Source organism: Pyxicephalus adspersus, chromosome 8, assembly GCF_032062135.1.
Source record: "Pyxicephalus adspersus chromosome 8, UCB_Pads_2.0, whole genome shotgun sequence".
NCBI lineage: Eukaryota > Metazoa > Chordata > Amphibia > Anura > Pyxicephalidae > Pyxicephalus > Pyxicephalus adspersus.
The window spans coordinates 67,195,736-67,219,169 of NC_092865.1; the positions used below are offsets into that span (position 1 = coordinate 67,195,736).

A 23,434-nucleotide genomic window follows, 5' to 3' on the forward strand; every position below is an offset into this window, starting at 1 on the left:
TGGCCCTTTGCACAAGGAGAACTTCTTTTGGGAACTTTCTATTCCAATATGATGAAAGCCTCTGGTAATTACTTGGAAGGCGGCTGTGTTTATGCCCTTTGCTCATCCCACTGTCATTTCATTTACAATAATAACTTTGTTTAAAAATAGAATAAACTAGTTCATCCAGATGTTTCCCTAAGTGCTAAGATCTCTACTCATCCAATTAGGAAAGCCAGCTTCTATTTTGGATTGTGTGTCTGCAGTAACATAAAGCAACCCATCATATAGTAGATAATTTTGGGAGGCCGTTCTGCCTGTGCCAGTCACTCACAGCAGTTGCCGGACATTGCTCCAGTCCACACACATGGTCGGTACTTTGGTGCTGCAGTGTTCATGGAACTTGTACATGCACGTCTGACAACGGAAACCATTTAGAAGGAACTTTTGACAGATGTCACAGAAAGCCAGCTTCAGGAAAGTCTTTCGTACCTGTTGTAGGGAGTGAACACAAAATTAAAAAGGGCCAAAACATTTGAACAAAAATTAGAATTATTAGACCCGTTATTTAACGCTTATATGCCTCATCTACAGTTTGCTGACATTTTTACCGAATGTTATTTATATCTTATGGGAACATTTTATGTATTGTTTTATTAGTACCACTCTTCATTGTAATAAAAATTTGAAAGTGACAGGAGATCAAGGCACTACGCAAATAAAATAAAAAACATTACCCCTGGATGCCAACCTTTGAAGCACTTCTCCGCTATTCTATTAGCACCCTCCTTCCAGGTATGGGGTATAACATTATCTCCCCAACATGAGGAGGAGAAACAATTACAAGTGAAGCCATCTGCCCTAATGGTTTCTTTTCTAGATTTAAGTAACTAAAATGGTCATAATAATGGTCATAGTATTATGAAATTATGACAAATTTTGATTAGTATTGTAGAGGATTCTACCAAAATTTTCTACAATTTTTTTTAGCACATGGCTGCTCAAAACTGATATAGATGAACCCATGACTGCCCTCATCATGTATAAGGGCTGCAAAATAGTGCCAATATCGTCTTGAATTTAGCTAACATTCAATCCACAAGGACAAATATTTGAATCTAATGTAGAAGGTATAACCAAGAGATACCAAGCATATGAAAAGACTGGAATCTCTGCAGAAGTACAGCCAATATTCTATTGCAGTGGTCAGTCCATGCTCTGCTTCTGAAGGTCAACCAATATGGAAGCGGAAAAAAAAGTAGGGGTGTGTAATGCTAAAAACACTGGCCTCCACAGGTCTTGTATTTATGTCCATACATATATGTTGGTAAAAGTATGTGTTTGTGTAATGCAATCAGGAAAGTATACCAATTAAAATACCTAAAATGTTCATCAGTACTCTCCTCTACGTCTCATTGGTCTTTCATAGAAACAATTATTATTATTTTACAAAGTAAGGGTAACAGTGAGCGAAAGATATCACTATCCAGCTCCCATTACAGCTTCTCACCTACATAGGCTTAACTAACACAATATACCTGAAGCCACCTGGTTTGCCAATGTTATTTATCCAAGGATGTAGCTGGTTCCATAGCTGACAAAATCCTACTTTTTATTTTCAATAGCAATATTTTAAAAGAATGATGCATTGCCAGAGCTGCTGAAGTGCACTCTGTTCCTATTTGCTTGCGGTGTGGTGATAACAACAATTTAGTAAAACTTAAGAAAAGTAAGCTTACAACCCCTACCCATTTTATGCCATGAGTGAGAAAAATAAGACACAAGTGGGTCTTTGGTATAAGCTAGGGTAAACAAACACACATAAGAGATAAGACAATGGTTTAAACGTGAATAAATACCCTATTAAATGCAATTTTACACACTTTCCTGTTGTGAAACATGAGGATAAGAAAGCAAAATTGAAAGGGGTTTTAATAATTGCCTTCTATATAGAAGATGATTTTTTTTATCCCCATACTAGCCTTCCATATGGGTTAGCTTCACGAAGCTAACCTTCCACGGTTAGCTTCAAAAACTGAATGACGATTTGGGTTCAGATGGTACTTTATGTTCAAATGTAATAGATGAAATGAGAAACACAGATTTTAAAGTAACTTACAAAGTTATGGGTAGTAAGAGGGACATGATCCAAGAAATCCACTTGAAGCTCTGCTCCAATTAATGACATGGCATCTGTAGCCCAGTCCAGCCGATGCTTTTTGCTGGAACACAAAATTATATTTTTTAAAAAACATTCTTTATTTTTTAAAATTTTCAGGGTAATAACAACATTAATGAAATTGGTAGAAACATGGAAAAATAAACTGAAGTGACAAGGGTTACATCATAAAGTCCAATAAAAAGTATTTGGGTAAAAAACAAAAAAGAGCATTAGTATCAGGGGTATCAAAAGCATCATAGACATATGACCCATAAAGGAGTTCCAGGTGACCTCCTCAAGCATTGACCAAAGATTACAGTAAAGCATAGTATCACATATACAGCTCAGTAACATTCCACAAATATATCAAGAAAAGGCGGGGTCCAGATCGCACTTATACTCCGGTGTTTGCCTAAAATATATCCAACTACGCAACATTGCGGTTAATTAGTCCTGGGTACCCTGGGCACTAGCTGTAAGATCTTCAATTTTGATGTCATTCACCTTACGTAGTCATAAACCAATGGCTGGGGTGACCTTTGCCTTCCAATATAAAGGAATACAAGAGTTTGCAGCATGACGATGGAACCCTTATAGACCTTTTTTCAAGATAATATTGTAGTGCAACAGAAAGAACCCAGGATCCAATGGTATATTGGGCATAGTAACTTTTTGAGGAAGCCCACCTGATCCCAGGAAGGGCGTAGTGGCGGGCATAACCAGAAAATGTGCAGCTTGGTACCCTTCACCTGGCCGTACCACCAGCAATGGCTGGTTACCTCAGGGAAGAAGCTATGTAACTTCCCTGGGGTCATGAATCATAGGGAAAGTATTTTATAAGATATAGGTGAATATCTTGGCTTTCTGCTCAGCATCTATGGAGTAACCTAGTTGCGTCTCCCAAGCTTGGAGATAGGCAGGTAAATAATTTCGCATGTGCAGAGTTAAGCTAAGAATATAGCAATGAAAGCGTGTCAGGTCAAGCAATGCACATCACATAGCAACTCAAATATCGTTTTAGGACGGTATTGCTGTGTTTGCCAGGGAGGGATCCCAGATTGGGATCTAAGTGCAGGAGATAAATTGATCTCGAAAAATCTAGTTTTTAGTTGGAAAAGGCGGCTATCAACATCTCCCGGATTACCCATTGACCCTGGTGCACAAAGTGTTCTACTCTCAGTGCACCCCTCTCCTGCAACCAACGAAACGGGAACACAAAATTACATTATGAGTGCTGTGTTGTATTCAAATGTTTCGGAGCAGTGGCCTATTTTTCCATGTTAAAGCGTACCTAAACTCAGAAATTTCACTTTACATAAAAGAGTAGACAAGGTAATTCTAAAAATTAAAAAAGGGTGCAGTACCGTCCCCTAATTCCCTATCGCCTAGGCAAATCGTTTATTTTAACAAATTGTTTTTGGTCTACATCCAGAATTGCCTAATCAGCTGGCTAGGGCTAGCTAGGTTGAGAATCTGGCAGTGCAATCTTGGCCAAAAGTGACTGGATCACACTAAGTGAACAGAATTAAATATATTTTGGTAGGTAAACAAGTTCCATATACAACATGTCTTGTCATTCTGTGTTTCCCCACATTTCTTTGTGGAATGCTACAAATAGCTTGTCCTGCTCATAGAACCACACCAGCCAGAGCTGAGGACCATGTCTCCCATATACATCTCATGCTCAAGGCGGTGAGCGGGTTCTATCTCCCACAATGGGAAAGTGGTTGGGTTCTGGTATCATGACCTCACGCTGGGGGAAGTTCTTCCCACTTGCCCTTTGAGTGATACACGTCTCCCATGCAAGTGAAGTCCAGAGTCCGTAAATTTAGTGGCCTGTGAAATCGAAAAAGCTACTTAAATTACACTATACTATACACCTTTTCTCCCTCCGCTGCTACATAAACCAGTATGAAGGGAGATGAGGAGCTAAACCAGCACAGACAGTACTAAGACCCCCCCATACCATGCAAGGAAGGAGGCAGATATGCTAGCACCCCGATACTGTCTGGTGAATCAAACTAAAAAATATAAAGAGGTAAATCAGTGTTCTCCCCCAGACCCTTTTAGCTGGGTGCACCACCCGGCACATTTCAGTAACCACCTGGCTGTTTATTGAAGATTTGGGTCACAATACAGGGGCTGCCACCTGCCTACAATTTCTTACTACCTGGCCTAAAATAATTTCAAGGTTGAGCACTGGACATCATCTTTTTTATTGACTTGCATTGCTTATGAATAGGATATAAGCTGCAATTAACTATTTGAAATAATGAGCTTTAATTTACATTTTTTTTTTTTAACTTGATGACAGAGACTCTTTACAAGCACAAGGAAGAAGCCTGTGCTTGGTTTTCCTACATTTCAGTAACATACTTGCACCAATAATTTGCTTTATTAAAGCATCACAGTGGTAAGAAAAATGTGAGCAATATCAAAATTGTAGTAATAAACTATAAATAGATTGAAAGTGTTGCCTGCGGCAATGTGCTAGCTGGTACACATATACAGACACAACCCTGATTAAGTTCTGCGTACACACCTCAGGTTCTATTTGTGATTTTCAGTTGAACATTTATAAAAAGGAACAACGAGAAAGTCATTGTATCTGTTGGCTGACACACACAGCAGATTCAAAAAGCCCACAGGAATAAGTTGCGTGACTTGTCCCCACCTACAGAAACTTAGTATCTGATTACCTCAACCAAAACAAAACTCGCACTGGGAAATGTCTCAGCGCTTCCAACTGCAGCCAGCTTCTCGCCAAGTGTGCATGGCGGGGAGAAGGGGGCCACGACTTCAAACCAGACCTTACACTCCTATGTTCCAGAGCAGAATTTCATCTTATTGCATAATTCACAGCAGCAGCTCACAACATCAAAACCATTGTATTATGACATCTTAGAAATGGCTTCAGCCAAGAACAACAAAGATACAAAAAATACCAATCAGACAACGCGTGCTTTGCTTTAATAAGGCACGGCCACCTCTGTCCATGCAGAGCTATGGGACAGTATCTGAAAATATTCCGTTTACCTAACTAGAAATGAATTGCTACTCCTTGCTTCATCACAACTAGCAATAAAACCAATGGTGTGGGTGACCTGCGGAAGTGGTGATGTGCCAAAAGATACTGCAACAGCATAATTTAGCTAAAAAATAAAAAAAATGATTAAAAAAAGCAGCTTTACAGTTTCAACTGAGTGACTTTGCCCAGACTAAGGTGATGTCATCTGTCTGCTGCAGACAAGAAGAAGCATTTTCTTAGTTCCCTCTTCTCAGGGAAAAGACTAACACTGCAGCCTTTTAGCAAGTCACAATTTCAGAGGTTGAGGCATGGACCGATCTGTGTTAGACATTTGTGCACACAGTCACCAAGTCTTCTCATTTCTAAACCAACACAGGAAATAGATGCTAACCCTGGAAAATCCCTGAACAAAGATGGCCCCAAGGAATAAAGCAAACTATAGTCATAGAGAGGATTTTGTAATCTGTCTGCAAGGTAATGGATACTGGATAGTAATACACAAACGAAGCATTCACTTAATACAAAAAATATATTTCATGTTAGGTCCACAGGAATTTCGGTGTGCACAAAAGGCCTCACAAACCTAATGTCAAGGCAAACAGACTCAAATCAGACATTAATGCCACACTTACAATTGTTGGGTATGTTGCCCAAAAAATAAAAAACTTAAATTACACATGCACAAAAATAAGCATTATTCAATTTATTAATTATCAAGAAGCAGAGTCTTACCCTCTGGCCTCCGGCAAAAGGCGAAAAACTGCACAACACTCTGGCTGGAGTCCTCTCACCTTTAGCGCTTTCATTAGACAGTCATGAAGAGTCATTCCATTTCGAACATTTACCTGGAGGAGGTAGAACATACAAATTATATAATATAAAGGAAATCTGTTAAACTATGAAATGTACTTATTTAAGGGAAAAAAATCCCCAAAAACACTTGGACTCTAAAATGTATACTTCCTGGGACCCTTTGATAAGCCGAATTGAACCTACATGCAGGGATGACGAACAATTTTAATGTGCATGTAATATTCCCAGATTGGTTTGACCAGTAAATATTTATGCAAGCCTGATGTTCTGCAAAACTTTAGAGAGCTGAGTGAATAACCTGAAAGGCTACAGTCTGATGACTCCACACCACAGGAAGCCACATGTTCCAACACTTTAGTGATTAGTTGCCACTTAGAAATTAATAGTCAGTAAATTTATTAACATGATTGAGCTGCTGATAATCTCTCGCGTAGCTTTATTTTAAGAAAATCAAACTAAGGTTTTTGAGCCACAGTCAGCCCTCTTACTCCTTCGAAGCCCTCAGTGGTTTCAATCTATAAATCCAATGAAGCCCACATGTGTCCTTCAGTGTTACAAATATTGCGATAATTTCCAGATTATAATAATTTTTTAGAAAAATTTGAATGTAACCCTTAGGAATAGGACAGCCTCCTAAGGCCACAAGATATACATGAAAAGCCCAAAAACAAACAAAAAACTTGTTTTGATGCAATATTCAGTTTTTGTTCTAGAGATTTTCCCATTATCCTTTTTTTTCCCTGTAGTCATCAATACCCAGCCCTCTGGCCTTTGCAGCGCTGGGTCCCAGGTTTGAATCTCAGCCAGGATATCTGCATTTAGTTTCCAGGTTGCCCCAGTATTTGTGCAAGTTTCCTCCTGGTACTCCGGTTTTCTCCCACAGTCAAATACAGTGAGGTTAACTGGCTTCCCCCCAAAATTGATCTTAGACTGTATTAAAGACATAACTATGGTAGGGACATTAGATTGTGAGCTCCTTCTTGGGACAGCTAGTGACATGACTATGGACTCTATATAAATACTGTGTAGTCATTGCTCAACCCAGAGTGGTGGGTTACAACGGGTGGGCTAAAATTGTAGCCGGGTGACTGCCCCTAAATTGTGACCCAACTCATCAGTAACCACCCAAAAACAGCCAGGTGGTTGCTAAAAAGTGCAGGGTGGTGCGCCCAGCTAAAAGGGCCTGGGGAGAACACTGGTAGTAATAATAATTATATTAGTGAAAGAAGAAAAAAACACAGCTATGAACCTATTTCTCTGTCATTCTGCTTTCTCTTCCCATCAGGAGGCTTCTCACCATAAACTGAACTCCTCACATAGCGGCTCAGCTATACAGAGATTGCAAAAGTGGACACCATGTAAATTTCAGGTTAACGGTTTTTTGCATTTAAAAAAAAAAAAAAAATTAGGCAATGTATTGCTATATGCTTTTTAATGTACATACATACATATACCCTAAGGGTGTGTGTATATAGTCACCTTAAAGTCCGTAAAGACTTACTCAACTCAGCCCAACCTAATTTAAAATCCAAAATTACCTCTAAAAGTAAATAATTGTACAAAATTATTTTGTGAATTTGTGCTAAAAGCAGAACTAAAGTTCCACCTCTAAATTTACAACCAGACAGGGCTGTATTGCAGAGGGTGACAGGCATGTCACTTCTAATAAAAATAATTTCCCTGATTGCTCCCCTTCGACTATCAAAATCTCTGAGCTGCCCCTGCTGGGATACCCGGGCACATCCTGGCTTGCCCTGCGGGTGCTGGGACTGGTTGAACACACATGCACAGATGAGTACCATTGTCCCTGCTGTGCTAATAAAGATGACCAAACCTCGAAGAGAAGAAGATGAGGGCATCGTGATGGAATGGGTACAGGCGATTATAAAGAAGGTTTAGTTAAACTTTCAAAGTCACATAACTCACATGCTGAATTCATTTTGGGAACTGCAGTCTAATCAGAGCAGTACTCTCACTGTAATAAATGTGCACTGCTCACACCTCAAAACCAGAAGTGCAGGGGAAGCTCTTCCAAGAATAGCAGGCTGAGTAACATTCGTCATGGTTATAAAACAAAGCTAATATCGGAAGAAAAAAATAAATAGGCATTACATAGAATTCTATTTGCATAGAATGGTGAATGCAGTGTTAAGGGACACTTTTCAACAGTCTAAAAATAACCGGTACCAAAACAAATGCACCGAATAACACCGGCATTTGTAGAGTATTTCTGCACTCACCTAATGAATCTGGATTACCTTGCATTGGTAGCTCAATTGGTAAAACAGACATTCCCTTGTGGAAATCTTCCAGGTCCATGTGTTTCAATGGCAGTAAGGTATTCCCACAAGGGAATGTTTTTTAGGAATGGGGCCCTACTTATAAATAGGTTGCTTTATAAGCGGGAAAAGAAGAGTCAGGACAACTTATTTCTACACAAATAAATGCAATTTCTATGTTCACACCATTCTAAAACTAAGTTATAAGCTGAGGGGTAATTACGGTAACACTATTCTTTGCTTTGAAGCCCGTCCACCAGAGAACAATTCTTGTTCCCATTCTTTAAAGGCGTTATTAAAAGGACAAACGGGTTAAGTTAAAAAAAAAATACACAATTGTGTTCTCTACAAACAATTAACATACAATAAGTTTTGTAAATGTAAAAACGATCACTTATAAACATATTAAAAAGTAAAAGATCTAAACATTATGTATACCTCTAATAAAGATGTGTATCTGATCTAGCAAGACTTCAGGTAATTATTTTTATTCTCTAATGTATTCACGTGTGAGTGAACGTTTTTATTCACCTCACCACAGAATGAGGAATAAAACTATCCCACTTATTTCAATTACTTATTTCAATTTATTTAAAAAAAAAGTCAAGCCCAGTTGGGATGTGAAAGGCAAAGGGTCACAGAGTAAAAACACCATTTTTATGTTCTGAACTGGTAAATAACAGCTCAATTTTGTGTCCGCTTTGACTTTAGATTCCCCCCCCAAAATATATATATACATACATTATTCCAGCTAGGGTGTTCTAGAGAATTACTTAGAAATGTTTGTTATTTTTAATGGTGTCATATGTAAGTTATGTAGACTAGTTTATTTTTCTTATTTGGATCCAAGCTATGCTCTCACTAATATTTATCTTGGACAAGGGATCTGGAAAGTCAGTGAGCTGGCTGCACGGAGCACACTGCAAGCAATTGACAACACTTCTTCTATCTTTCTGTCATCACTGCCTGCTGGGAAAAATCCAAGTTATTGGGAGAGAACTGCACATTGCATATACATTCACACATTAGAAGTGTTCACCACAGCTACTGACTAGAACCTGAATTCAAGTCCAACACCAGAGACGTTTAACGATCTGTCAAGCTTTAGGAGGCTTTCCTTAAAAATGAAACCAGGACAAAAAAAATAAAAAGGTATGGATGTCACAAAGTAACTTCTCCTCATCCTACAAAAGAAAAGTGCTTTTGCTGCCATCTCAGTCAACATTAGACTTCAGTGCTCAACCCAGAAAATTTTTTAAGCCAGGTGGGAAGAAATTTTAGGAGGGTGGCAGCCCCTGTATTGTGACCAAACTCTTTGGTAACCACCCAAAAACAGCCGGGTGGGTGCTGAAAAGTTCTGGGTGGTGCACCCTGCTAAAAGTGCCTGGGGAGAACCCTGGACTTATTTTCAATCAAGGGGGTAAATCTCAGATGTACCTTCTACAAGAAATGCCCAATACAATGAGACAGAATTTGGCAAACTTTGGAGGTTTAAAACTGGAATCTTCCCTTATACTCAATATTCTAATGCATGTCACTCATTCATATACCCAGTTTTATTCACAGGTTGCAACAGTTTGGGAGTACAAGGAATCCAGGAGGGAACCCTGTGTCTAGAGAAAGTTTTGGCAATCATTTCCTAAGGTTCAGCCTCCGGACTTTGCCAGATTAATTTCCAGCTTTAATTTAAAGGAATGGGGAGGAAAATAAGCTTTGACAACCCTCCTTACTGCAGTATATCATGAAGGTACTGCATTGAGTAACAAATCCACAGTTCCTTTTGTAAAGGAGAATCAACAAAATCATCCTGAAGTGGAAGAGATGTGAAATTGTCGGGATAAGGCTGAGGTGCAACAAAATTAATTCAGTCTTTGTGCAAGTTTTACAAACTTATTTTATAAAAATGTTGCTACAGTTGTTCTTTAAATTGACATGTTCCTCTCATGCAGACTTGAAATATTACAGGCCTTGGAAGATGAAAAACTAGATGTACACACCTACATGCTTGGATTAGGGATTTAGCAAGAGAAAATCCCTGAAACATAACCAGCAATAAACTAAGTGTCTTATTTTAGGAATGAAACAGACAGGAATTCTTACAGAAATTGAATAGTCTTTATTTCATTAGATGTCACATACAAATCTGTATTGTAACAGATTATGAAAAACAAAACTTTATGTAAGCATCACAAGGTGACCATAGGATAACCAACAAATGGAAATAAAGCCAAGAATAAAGCATTAAAGGCAAAAGAATTCACGCAAAGAAAGCAAAAAATATGTCATGTAGAGCATGATGACATGACCTGAATAGCAGACTTATAAAATAGAGCACAGAAAACATTTGTTTGCTTCTCAATCTTGCTGCATGAAATTACATATTACTTTGGGTAACATTAAAGCTTATCCACTACTCCTCCGTGCAAAGGAAAGGTTCTCTTTTAGACAGATTAGGAATAAAACTTACCTTATACCTTGGTTCCAGCAATAACTGGTGCCCTCCAGAGCTGCCCACCACACCAAGTTGGGGGCTTGGCGTTCTGCTATATAGCCTTTTTCCCCCCCAGTCCCTTTTAGCCGGGTACACCACCCGGCAATTTTCAGCAACCACCAGGCTGATTTTGGGTGGTCATTGAATAGTTTGGTCACAATACAGGAGCCACCACCTGCCTACAGCTTCTTCCCACCAAGCTTAAAACAAAATGCTGCAAAACATGCAGTGTTACTAGCCCTGTACTAAAAAGGATGAGGCGGGTGGTCACACCGGTGGTGTATCAGGACTTAGGAGAGGCTGCCAGAGACCAGTCTAGGTAAGAGGAGGATATCGCAGGTTGTTTTGTAGGTGTGGGGGATAAGAAAACACATTTTCCCCCCAACTTTACCTATACTAAGCACGGAACCCTTGCAGTTAGGAAGGCGAATCTACTGCAAGAGTTATTAGTTTTAACCAGAATTCAGCCTAATAACCCAAAATTTGTACAGAACTAGAAAACTCGAGCACTCTAGAGAAATTCATATTAGCTGCTGCTACATGCTACAGTTTACATACTAGGGGGTAACATGTTCTATCTGTTTAGTAATTGATTGCCACCCTTTGCAACTCCCAACAATTTAATTAGAATGAGAAACCTAGAAAAGAATTTCCTGTGTGGCTCTTAACATTACTCTATACAATAACATAGGACAATTCAGGAGATAATTGTTGAGAATATTTTGCACATAAATGCCAAGGGACAGACTTTTCATTGTACTGGGATTAGTTCAGCCCATCAAAACTTGGTATATGTGCTATTCTCCTATAACAAGTGAACACACACCTAATGTAACATCTTATTATACCATCAACATTGTATATACATCCCCTGCAAGTAAACAGATGTCTAGTTGGGGAAGCATTGTCTTTTGTAATCAGTCAGAACCCTTACAAACTTTCTGTCCACCATATAAAGTGCTCTTAGGGTGTGTACCAAGTTACCTGTCGCTGAAAGATCAGTATTAGAAAAACCACAACACCTCCGGGTTCTGACTTCTTTAACCTCCTAACCGTTAAGCCCGAGATTTTTCACCTGTAAAAAAAGTTGCAATTTTCGTTAACCCCGAGTTTTTCTCACTGTATGGAAATACCCCGCTGCGATCATCCATCGTCGTGTTCCAGCGTCGTCCTCCAGCGTCGGGTGTCCTCTCCGGGAACAAGAAGCTGGCCGGCTTAAAAGCCGGCCGGCTCCTTGTCTCCCTGCGTGCGTGATGACGTCGGCGCGTGTGCGGGAAATTCAAACTGAAACTCATTCAAACAGATTTTGTATTGGATTGAATGCAAACTCCTGTATCCAATCCAATACAAAATAATTAAAAATAAATACAAAGTATGTAATTGGTAAATTCAAACTCTCATTTTGTATTGGATTGGATACAGGAGTTTGTATTCAATCCAATACATAATGAGAGTTTGAATTTTGTTCTCATTTTGTATTGGATTGAATACAAAGTTCTGTATCCAGTCCAATACAAAGTATTAAAAAATTAAAAGTAATTTTTTTTTTTTACATATTTGTGTGTTTCAAACATTTTTTATATTCATGATATCTACTAGAACCCTGTTCGGACATATTTCTGTACGTTACAGGTCTACAACTTAAAAAAAAAATTGCATGAAAAACAGTGTAACGCTTTTGGTACAGAAATCTAGACATCAGTGTAACACCCAGGTGGTTAACACCACTGTTGGGTATATATTTATGGCCTCCTGGATCTCCCTTGTCTAAGGTTGAAGTATAGAAGTCTTTGGTTGTGATACTGTGATTGTTCCAAGCAAAAATACTTGGCTTATGTGCACCACTGAATAACTCCTGAAGAAGCGGCTATATGTCCGCAAAACGCATTGAGTAACATTTACAAGTTTGGTGTACATTTATATACAAATGTGAATTGATGCTTGTACTAGAATCACAATTGGAACTACCTCTGCAGATAGTCTAAGAATGTTTTATGTGGTTGTAACTAAGATTTGGATTAAATACAATGGTAATTAAAATATATTGTTTTCAATCAATACAACATTGATTTGGTCATTACTTTGAGGATATGTGCCTTTAAAATCCCACATGAAATCCACTCATGTGGTATCTTTCGTCTTTATGCTAAATATATGGAATGTGGCACTATTATGGCCAAGGGGGCAAACTAACTTTAATAGATACCTTATGTAATGCAAATTTCGAGGGAGAAAAAAAAAAAACAAGAATACTTTAAACCTATGAAAGTGCCATAGGTGCTCAGTGACTGCTGGGATCTTACAAAGGAAATCTCTTTTTTTGTTCTCCCAAACTGAAAGGGGCAACAAGGAAATGCAGGACAAGTGCAATGGTTGTAGGATGGACCTACAAGAACAAAACATTAGTTTATTAAATATGTTGAGGAATAAAAGGCAGATGTAAATGATTGCTCCCAAGCTATTAAAAGTAAAAAAACAAAAACAAAAAAGCCTCCCTACATCTTTGGATGTACAGATCATTCAGCCCCCACCTCCCCAGGACGCCCAGATTAGGAAGAATTTTTTTAAATGAGTATTATTGGAAGCCTAATATTAAAAAAAAAAAAAACTAACTACATCAGGGAACCAAAAGAAAATATTAGGATTTGAGATGGGTGTGTCAATGTCCTCATTCCAATACCACCTCATCATGTTCACATCAGAGTTATTGAAGAAAAGAAATTCTTTCCCTCAACATCATAACAATACCTCTATAAATTATACCTTTTAGTTATGTATTACACACAGAATGTGTACAACAATGTGGACTAACTAGTGTGTCTAGTAGGTGTGCCGTGATGGTAATAATTGTTTTACGTTCTCTTTTGGGATTAATCGCAGACACGTGTGCAAAGCCCACAATTCATTTTCACAGATTACTACAGGTTCCATATACCATAACCAAAGCAAAATGTGAACAGGTGGATGGATTTTAGCTAAAGGTCTACTTATGAGGGTTGTAATTTCATAGGAGCTCCCCATAAATTCTGATACTGTGATAAGTTTAACAGATACCTAACAGCTTATTACCTTTTAAACGGCCTTAAACAACCAGGTTCCCTGCATGTCTAGGACACGTCCCCAACCAAAAACGCTGCCATGTGTTGAGGGGATCCTTCACAAAACGAAAAGACTTTCAACTATGGAATCAGAATTCTGAACCCCCATGGCAAGGTGGTGGCTGGTCTTTGGCACCAAATATATGTCCAGGGTCAGATTTGGTTGACAACAACAGATTGTTGTGTTGTAGTGGTCTGATGTAGAACTGGCCAAATGAGATTTCCTTAAAGAAGACGACCATCAGAGTCACCTGTCTATGCAAAAGTCTGAGGGTTGGGACATTAGGTTCATAAAAGGATAGATGCTTTCTCAATCAAAATGGCTGTTGGCCCCTTGAGGCAAATCTTTAACAACTTACACTGGTGCAAGACTACATTTTATCAAAATCTTTCAAGGTGTACAAAGTTTATTAAGCATTTGGGCGAACAAGCATTGTGATCTTTTATGTTCAAAGTGGCCAAACTGCATTAACAGCCAAAAGTGCTTCTCTGAAATGAAAAGTCTGGTCTTCGTGAAGGAAGCAGTATAACTCAAAAGGAAAATACTTCCAGTGCCTCTGAATAGAGAAAGTAAACCATCTAAAAAACATCCCCTATTCACCACTGTAGCTATAAGCATTTTGAAAAAAAGAAGCTCACAAGTGAGGCACTAAAACACCTGCAATAGAAAGTAATAGTAAAATCTTTCTGATGCAAAGCACCAGATGATTCTGAACTCATAGAATCTAACTTTGGAGACTTGGTTGTAATCTTTGACAATTACTTCACAGTACAAATAGCTATAAGGATAATAAACTGATGGTTTTACTGCTTGTTAAAAGTATGTTCACACATTAACAAATTTGGTAATTTGAGATTAAAGTGCATAAGGTAGGCCAACACGTGTGACAAAAATTATTATATAAATATTTTTTGAGGCCAAGCGAGTGAAGTCTTCTGACTTCAAGGTTAAACTGTAATCATGTTTGACAAGTATGAAATAGTAGTATAAAGGTAAATTGAAAAAAAAAAAAACCTGTTTTCATAACATTTTCATTCCATGTGCTCTAAGTAGCATAAACAATAACTCAGTTTCAGCTTAAAATAACTTTCTTTTGCTGTATATCTATTGTTTTCCTTATATCTTGGTTTTCCACTCTGTACTGTTTATATTGCAGTGTTGGGGAGTCAAAAAGAAAAATCTGTTATCTAAATGTTATATTAGCAATATTAACGCACGCTTTTAATATGGTGTATTTTGTCCAAGCTGAAACAAAATGATTGTCAAAGTGGCATAAAGTGACCAGGCAAGAAAGGTATCCTACACTATAGCACAGTTCTCCCTAACCCCTTTTTGGTGGGCGGGCCGCCCGGCTGCCCTGCCCACTCCACCCGGCTTTTAGCAGCTTTAATCTTCTGAACTGACAATGGAGTGGCTGCTCCGTTCTCTGCTGTCATCCATTCAGAGGATTCCAGCTGCTGAGAATGAGTCTCCTTGTAACAACCTTGTATAACAATATGTATCTGCCCGTGTAGGCGTGTGTTTTGTCATCAGATGTGTGTGTAACTGCATGTCATTCTGCATCCTTACAGCTCTGTGTATAAACCTTCACATCTCCTAAACAGTATGTCATAATGACTTTTCAGAGTGCACAGGGAACCCCCATAGCTAATAGTAATCACAATTTCAGCCCCAAATGATAGGAATTTTAGCATATGGGAATCACAATTGTAAAACCTTGTGAAATGATAACATTGTTGTTTCAAAAGCAAATGTGCCTGGAAGTCCTAAATTGAAAATGCAAATTGGGGACCTCCGGAGCCACTTACATAGCAAGGAGCATTGGGATGGGGCCCCTAAATTGATACCCATCACAAATCTCTACTGTGATACTATGTTACCCTGTCTGCTCCCCTTCTTTGAATCACAATTTTCCTAGAATGGTGGGCTGTACAAAACTGAAAATGTAGGTGCAGTACGGGGACACCTTCAGCTATGCTATGTAAATAGCCCCTGGGGGGTCCTTAATTTGCAAATACAAATTTTAGGCTCCTAGGTGCCCTTTTCTTATGAAAAAGCAACTCAAATTTTAAATCCTTACAAGTTTTAAATCTCGTGATCCCCATATCTTTATATTCTTGAAAGAAATTTAGGTTATCAGTAGCTATGAGGGATCCCTGTGTACCAACAATTTAGGAGATATGAAGATTTGATCACAGTGAGTTGTTAGGTTGCAGAATATGGCAAGCAGACTTTCAGGTGGTTGTGGGTTGCTCCTTTTGTGCATGCCTGACATCGGGAACACATAATCAGGGGCTTTCCTATAATGTAAAAAACATGCTAAATCTCACACACAAAATCACACATCCCCAATGAGATCAGCACTTGATGGAACGGTGAGCATCAGAAAGAAGAGGGAATCTGAGCAAGCTTAGAACTCACTGGCCTCAGATCAGTGACAGACAAAAGTTTTGTGTTATCTAGATATAGGGCTAGGAGGTGACACCTGAAGTCAGGCTGCGGCCTTTACCCCTCACTTTTCTCTTGCCTGGAACCACTGCTGCTTGAAAAACTGCTAGGCCTGTAAAAGCCCAGCACTTACCTCCTGTTACCATACCCCAGGTGCCCAGCAGTTACCAATCCCTAGAAGTTGCCAGGTAGTCACTCAGGAGGGGTAAATGGCCAAGTTTTTTACTGCTTATGTGAACTAAGGCCTAACTTGTTACACCACATTGATCCCAATTTAACACAAGGGATTACACACCATTAAAACCTGGAACACTAGGCAGTTGGATTAAAATACACAGCGCTGAACAGTTTGGGCAGAATACCAGCCATTAGAAAGTTGAATTGAAGTATAGGGGGTAGGTAGAACACTGACACAATAATAGAGGTTACTGGATACCGGTTACATGAATAACTGGGAGCACTAAATTTGCCGTGTCTTGCCCAGCCCACTTTTTACCACCCGGCTTAAAAAAGTTTCTGGGGAGAACCCTGCTTTAGTATTGCCTACTTCATGAAACCGATACTTTCCTATTACAACATTCCAGCCACAGAACCTGGCAGTTGAACATTTTTATTTTATTAAGAAATTAAGGAATTCCCAACTAGGTAAACATGCTAACTTTTAGATTTTCAGAGCCTATCAGTAAAATTTGTGCTCTTTACAGCCAATCTTGGTTTTATTAATAACAGTTTAGCTGCTGCACAGGTTTTACAACTGGCCAATTGGGAGCATGCAAAAACATGAGATTTTGAACTTAATTATACTTTACGATCCCATCATCAACCATACCCAGAACATGTGTGTAAGAAATACATGTTCCTGGAAGACAAATGGCAAAGACATTCACTATTTTAATATTTAATTAAAGGCAGCAACTTTGCTATCATATCTCTGAGACACAATTTAAAAAAAAAAAAAAAAAAAAAACCAACAACACCTTGAAAAGAACTGGCTACACATGCCCAAAATACAGCCTCTGATAAGCTTGATTTCTGTCCTTTTGTTTTCATCTATTATCAGTCCCCAGTGGCTTTGGAAGACCCTTTTTTATTATGATGGCAAGACTTAAGGTGCGTACACACTTCCAATTTTTATCGTTCAAAATGAACGACGAACGAACGACGAACGATCGATTGGGCAAAAATCGTTCGTAAAAAAAGTAACCAACGACGCCGACGAACGAGGAAAGTCGTTGGAAGCGAACGACCGGACCGGCGGATCGGATTGGACGACGATCGTTGAACATCGTTCGTGTGTACGGTCGTTCGTTCACTTTCCTGTCGTGCATATAGTTCCTATATCGCTCAAACGATCGTATCTATTGTGTGTACAATATCTACCAACGATCGTGTCGTTATCTCTATGTGCAGGATCGGTGCTATACGATCATTTGTAGATATCGTGCAGGAACGTTCGTCGTTCGTTTTCCAACGATAATAATTGGAAGTGTGTACGTAGCTTTAGGGTATGTGCACATGAGCAATAATTATCATTGGAAAGGATCTTTCACGATCCTTTCCAGCAACTAATGACTGCACAATGCATGAACGAGCTCTGTACAGCACCGTTCTGCTCTATGGAAAGAAGAGGGGCAACAGAGTGGCACCCTGCTGCACGCTCTCCCCCTTCACTTTCATTACGATCATTCATCGTCTGTGGATAGGCCAGGACAGTCGATCGGACGATGGACGACGAGCGCTGTACACACGTAGGACTCTCGTCCGATATCGGCCCTGATGGTCACTGATGTTTAGAAATGCTGCAGTATGGAAAAAAAATCCATTTATGCAGTTATATTTTTTTTTTGTTTCATCCCATGCCTTGAAAATCCAAAATATTACAATCCAGTTGGACTAGATAACAAACCACATAGCACTTGCAAATGAATGGAGTGGCACCAAATATAATCAAAGAATTAATATATAGCACATCACAAACCAAAAACTTATTAAAACAATAGTGCAAAAAACAATAAAATAAAAGAGGCACTATACTTTGTACATACCACTGTTCTCTGCTTATTGGGTAGATAGACCCGAATAGTACTGCTTGCTTTTGAAGTGTCGCCAAGTTTTCCATCGTCAGATGCCCGCCTCTGATACCCAAACTGCTGAGCAATAGTTGGGGACATACAACTATGTCCATCAAATACAGAGTCCTTTAACCCAAATCCATTGCTGATCTTCATCCACGCTCCTTGAATATGCTCCATTGGTAATCAGTAACCTAAAAAACATTTTAGAGGAAAGTTATTAATTATGTACAGCCAGGATCAATGTGCTACACAGAGACAATTGATTTTAAGACTAAGGTTTTTCAGGACAGCTGTAACATTTGGCCAAGTCCATTCCACTGTAAGAATGTTGGTCAGTTCTAATCTAATATACAGACCTATTCATCTTCCTATTGTCTGGCATATAATTACCAGTTAAAAAAATGGTAACCAAAAGCTAACCCACACAGAATGCACTTGTTTATGTGTCAAGCACAGAAATAATTATAAAGTCACCTCAATATGACTAAATTAAAAGAAATGATTTTATCATGCATGACAACGGCTTGGTCGATCCTTTATAACCAGCCAAATACTGGCTCAGCCCATAAACATTTACTAGATGACACAGACATCAGTACCTAGTTGTAGATACAGAGTGAAAAGATGGAGTCATATTGTAAGGAAAGCATTAGATTGGCACAAAGTGTTGGGAAAAATGCAAGGTCAGGGTGCATACACTACAATAAAGCAAACGAATGGGGTTTCCCTGCTGGCTTGAGGGGTATGGTGCACATGACTTGCAGAAGAAAGCTTTTGCTCTTCTGCAAACTCTATAATGACCAAGACAAACTCTGTAGTTGTTTCTTTTTGCATATCAAGCACAGCTTGCTTCAGAAGTTATTGAATGGCTAGGCTCTATAACGTTTTTTTTTTTTTTGCTTTGTTTGCGATTAACTTACAGTGAAGATTGTATACAGTACTTGACACCATGCTGCCTAATAATATGTTGAGACAAACATCTTTAGTAGAATTTAGCAGAATGTTCAAAGTTAAATACAGGAAATTGAAACCAATTATAATCCGCTGCACAAAAAAGAACATAAAAGAATAAAGAAGGTTGTCAAGGTGTAAACTGCACTTTTAATGTAGGCTCCAACATGAAGTTTAGTTTGAATAGATGAGTGAACAAAAAGCACCTTGTCAGGTTTAACTGCTGCCTGGATCATAGTCTAGACATATGAACTCAGCTACTGTTTGGATTGTCACCAGTAGTAGGATGAGAAGAGAAATACTTGATGGCGCCTCTCCATACTAAAGCAATTGCTCTCCACATTACACTTTCTGCCTTAGATGGCACCAAATGAAGTTCATATTTTTCCAGTGGAGAAGACATCAATCAAAACAAGGCAGAGGTTACACTCTTACTTGCTTTATCCAAAGATAAACAAAAAAAATTGATTTCTGCTTAAAGTTTCCTCGTTTCCCAGAATTTGCCCAGCATTGACAAACTGTTCATGAGCGTTACAGCGACATGATAAACTGATCCTACAAAGTCCTGCACAAGCTATAACTCTGTGTCAAAAGGAAATAATTACACACCGAATGACAACACTTTCATAGAAACTAAAACAACATTAACAAGATGTCTAATTCTTTCTACAGCAGCCAGGAACTTTGGAAAGAAAATTTTAGAAGAAAGGTGATGTCATTTTGCACACGTTGCTATGTACGGTGCTTTATGCCAAGTCAGCTTGTCAGAGTTCCCCAAACTAAGAATTAGTATGAAGTTGGAGCTCTGGTGCTAACAGACATTCCTCATATTATCCTTTAACTGCAGCAACAAAAGGAATTTTCTAAAAGGAACCAAAAAACTACTAAAGCCTTTAGTAAAATGAATGAACAAATCAGGCCTTTCTCCATCCTAGAGACCTCTGTCATCAGGACAGCCAATTAAAACAAAAATAATAACAGCTATCACCCAGACCCAGGGGTTCACTCAGCCCAGATCACACGCTTTATCAAACAAAAGTGGGAAACAAATGAAATACATGTCAAAGTGCACTAAAAGCAAAAGTGTGAATAAAGCCTAAACATGTGAACTTTTTTTTTGTGGCTTTTTCCCCATTTTACATTAAAAAAAATATAAAATATTTAAAACCATTTAAATCATGTTATGGTGCACCTGTGATTAGACTACAGGCCTTAAACCATTATTATATTCTTAATCTTAACAAGCAGTAATGTGTCTCTAAAACAAGCCAATCCTGACCTTTCTAGCTGCGTGTATCGTGAAAAAATTAATCCCCAAGATTACAAGAAAAACCCCTAGGAGGTGGATATTTAAACCTAATTTTCACTTATAAAAATTCATGATCAGCCCGGCCCTTATGGCAGAAAGAGTGACAGGAGAAGTCCTTTTTGCAATAATGTGTCTTTCCTGCTTGATCATGCCAAGTTTATGGCGACAAATGAAGTTGGTGGCACCTTGCAATGGAACATGGACAGGGGATTCACTCAGCTTTAGTTCTGCTTTTATCTCTGCCACTGAAATACATAGATTCTACACGAGAGAATCCTTCAGTGAATGTCAGACTTACTGCTTTATCGACAGACCCCTTTACTTTTCTTTATATTCCAGATGACGCGACTATGACATGTCTGGTCTCCTTTATACATTTTTAGGAAAAAATTGTTTCGGTGCCATTGTTGTAAACGTTAAAAGACAAAATAAATAAGGGCTAATTTTAAAGCGATTTTACTGCTAGTCTAGAACATGTTCGTAATTATATGCAGCACAAAGTTTAGACACAGGTTCATTTGAAAGCAGACCTAAGATCAGATATCATGAAAAATTGTAAGTTTATGCAGGCATTTTCTATTTCTCAGAAGATCACAGTCCTGAAAATGTTGGTTATGTCTGACTATCCAAGTTAGCATCTACTTCTTGAAATGAGATACTGGCTCAGCAATGGCAGTCATGTAGATTCTGTTGCCTGTTTAGTTCTTGGCAGTTTTACGAATGTTGAACACAGATCAGAACCCTGCTGCAGCCTGTCCCTTTGTAAAGTTTGTAACAGTTGCAAGCTGATAAGTGGATAAATACTGAAGAAATGCCTTCTTCTGTTCATAGGGAACTTGCGACCTTAAATACACATTTGACATAAGCACACTAAAGTGGATTTTCTTTAGAATGAGTTGTGGGGTGCTCGATAAGGAGCAGTGGGGTGCTATTCCTGAGCACATGGCACAAGCAGGTAAGCTGTGAATGGGCCTTTAAATTTACTAAAATGTCTACTTTAGCAGCTAAAAACAGATGTTCTCTTACATTTTGTAACCATAGTCTTAATGTGATAACTCGTGTAAACCTGCCGATCATCACTGGCACCAAATGTGCAATTGCAGCTGATGAATGTTGGCCAACCGAACTGATTTTCTACTTTTAATTCTAGACAACCTTTTTATTTTACAGGCTTTCAATTGGTTAAAAGGTTTGCATAATTTATTTTTAATAAATGATGGTCACATTCCCAGAATAATACTGTTGCCCTTTTCGTTGTACCCACTTCAGAATTTCATAGAAGACCGATTTACCAGTTTTCAACATGAAAACAATGAGGATCATGTGAATCCCAGTAAATGTTTTAAATGGTCGACAAATATTTATCATGCAGCAAAAAGGCAAGCCACAGAACCAATAAATATTTACTCTGGCACAGAAGACCCTTGCTGTGAGTCCTAAAAGGACAGTAATATAAATAGGCCCAGCCAGTGGCCTGTCATGTCCAGAGTAAACAGGCTGATAGAAAACATCACAAGGAGAATTCTCTGCTAGAGCCGAACAGACAAACCAAACAGAATGTTATGAGCAGTATGGGAGAGGCTATGCGCACTTTGTTTACACATTGGCTGGCTACAAGGTACCCAATATTCACTATTTTAAGCCTGTCCTGCCAACAACAGGCAAGTATGTGGGCTAAGGCCATTTAAGATTTGACATCAGGAACAAATTTAGGTAAAATAGGTAGCATGGATAATGTTAGCGCCACCAATTAGGATTGTTTACATTCTCATTTTTTACCACGGCATTGAGCAAAGCAAGTGTTACAACCAAAACTAAATAACTATTTGAACAAATACATAAAGAGCACTGCACAATAAATACAATATATAAAAAGAAAAATAGTTCTGGTCAGTTTAACCTATTAGGCCACCGTATATCCGCTTCCGTCGGTATGTACTGCCATCACCCCAGGTTCTTTTTAAAGCAGAACTTCTGACCAGGCCGGGCTTTATGGCAATGTCTCTTCTGCCATTAGCATTCTTACCTGCCTGATCGCAGTCTTATCTGCTCAAATTGCTGAGCTGCACATGTGCATAGTGCATTGGTTGCCAACATACTCTGCACATGTGTGTTGGTTGCCAGAATACCAGACTGGCTTACCCCGAGGTTGCTGGGACTGAATGAGTTATATTATCCTGGTAAGGCCAATCAGGAGCCAAAGATCAGATGGAAGGAAAATTGTGGAGCCGCGATGGAACAGGCGAGTATAAATAGGATTTAGTTCCATTTTAAATTGGCTAAAATATATTCCAAAAGTTCTTTTGACTGGAAAGCTCTAGCTTTTACTTAGCAAGGAGGCATGGCAGGGTTCTCCCCAGGCCCTCTTAGCTGGGCACACCACCCGGCACTTTTCAGCACCCACCCGGCTGTTTTTTGCGTAGTCACTGAAGAGTTTGGTCACAATACAGGGGCTGCCACCCACCTAAAACTTCTTCCCACCCAGGCTAAAAAAAATTCTGGGTTGAGCACTGCATGTCATATCTCTGAAGATAGATCCCTGCTTTCACTCAGAGAGGGCTGCCAATAGTGGGGTAGGCTTTTCTAATTAAATACTTAGCAGTTAGCTACTTCCTCAAAAAAAAAAAAAAAAAAAAAACACAGACATTCATGCAAAACAGTAGGATTGCTTTAATTACCCCCATATCCAACATTAAAATACTCTTTTACTCCCCTGCTTTACCATTTAACACCAGGAGCCACTGCCAAAGTAAAAACATCCAGGTATGGAGAATGCAACTGTGACAGAACAAATTCAATCA

At 38.8% G+C, this 23,434-nt stretch overlaps 1 protein-coding gene across 1 annotated transcript in view; it reads right to left on the reverse strand.

Annotated features, from left to right (window-relative positions):
- The window catches only part of RAF1 (Raf-1 proto-oncogene, serine/threonine kinase), a gene marked incomplete in the record, with an annotated part of 77,385 nt that overhangs the window by 25,451 nt on the left and 28,500 nt on the right, over positions 1 to 23,434 (reverse strand). The window contains 4 exon segments of the mRNA XM_072421008.1: positions 314 to 471; positions 2,099 to 2,201; positions 5,901 to 6,013; positions 18,344 to 18,564. Coding sequence (XP_072277109.1) covers positions 314 to 471; positions 2,099 to 2,201; positions 5,901 to 6,013; positions 18,344 to 18,550 — 581 coding nt within the window.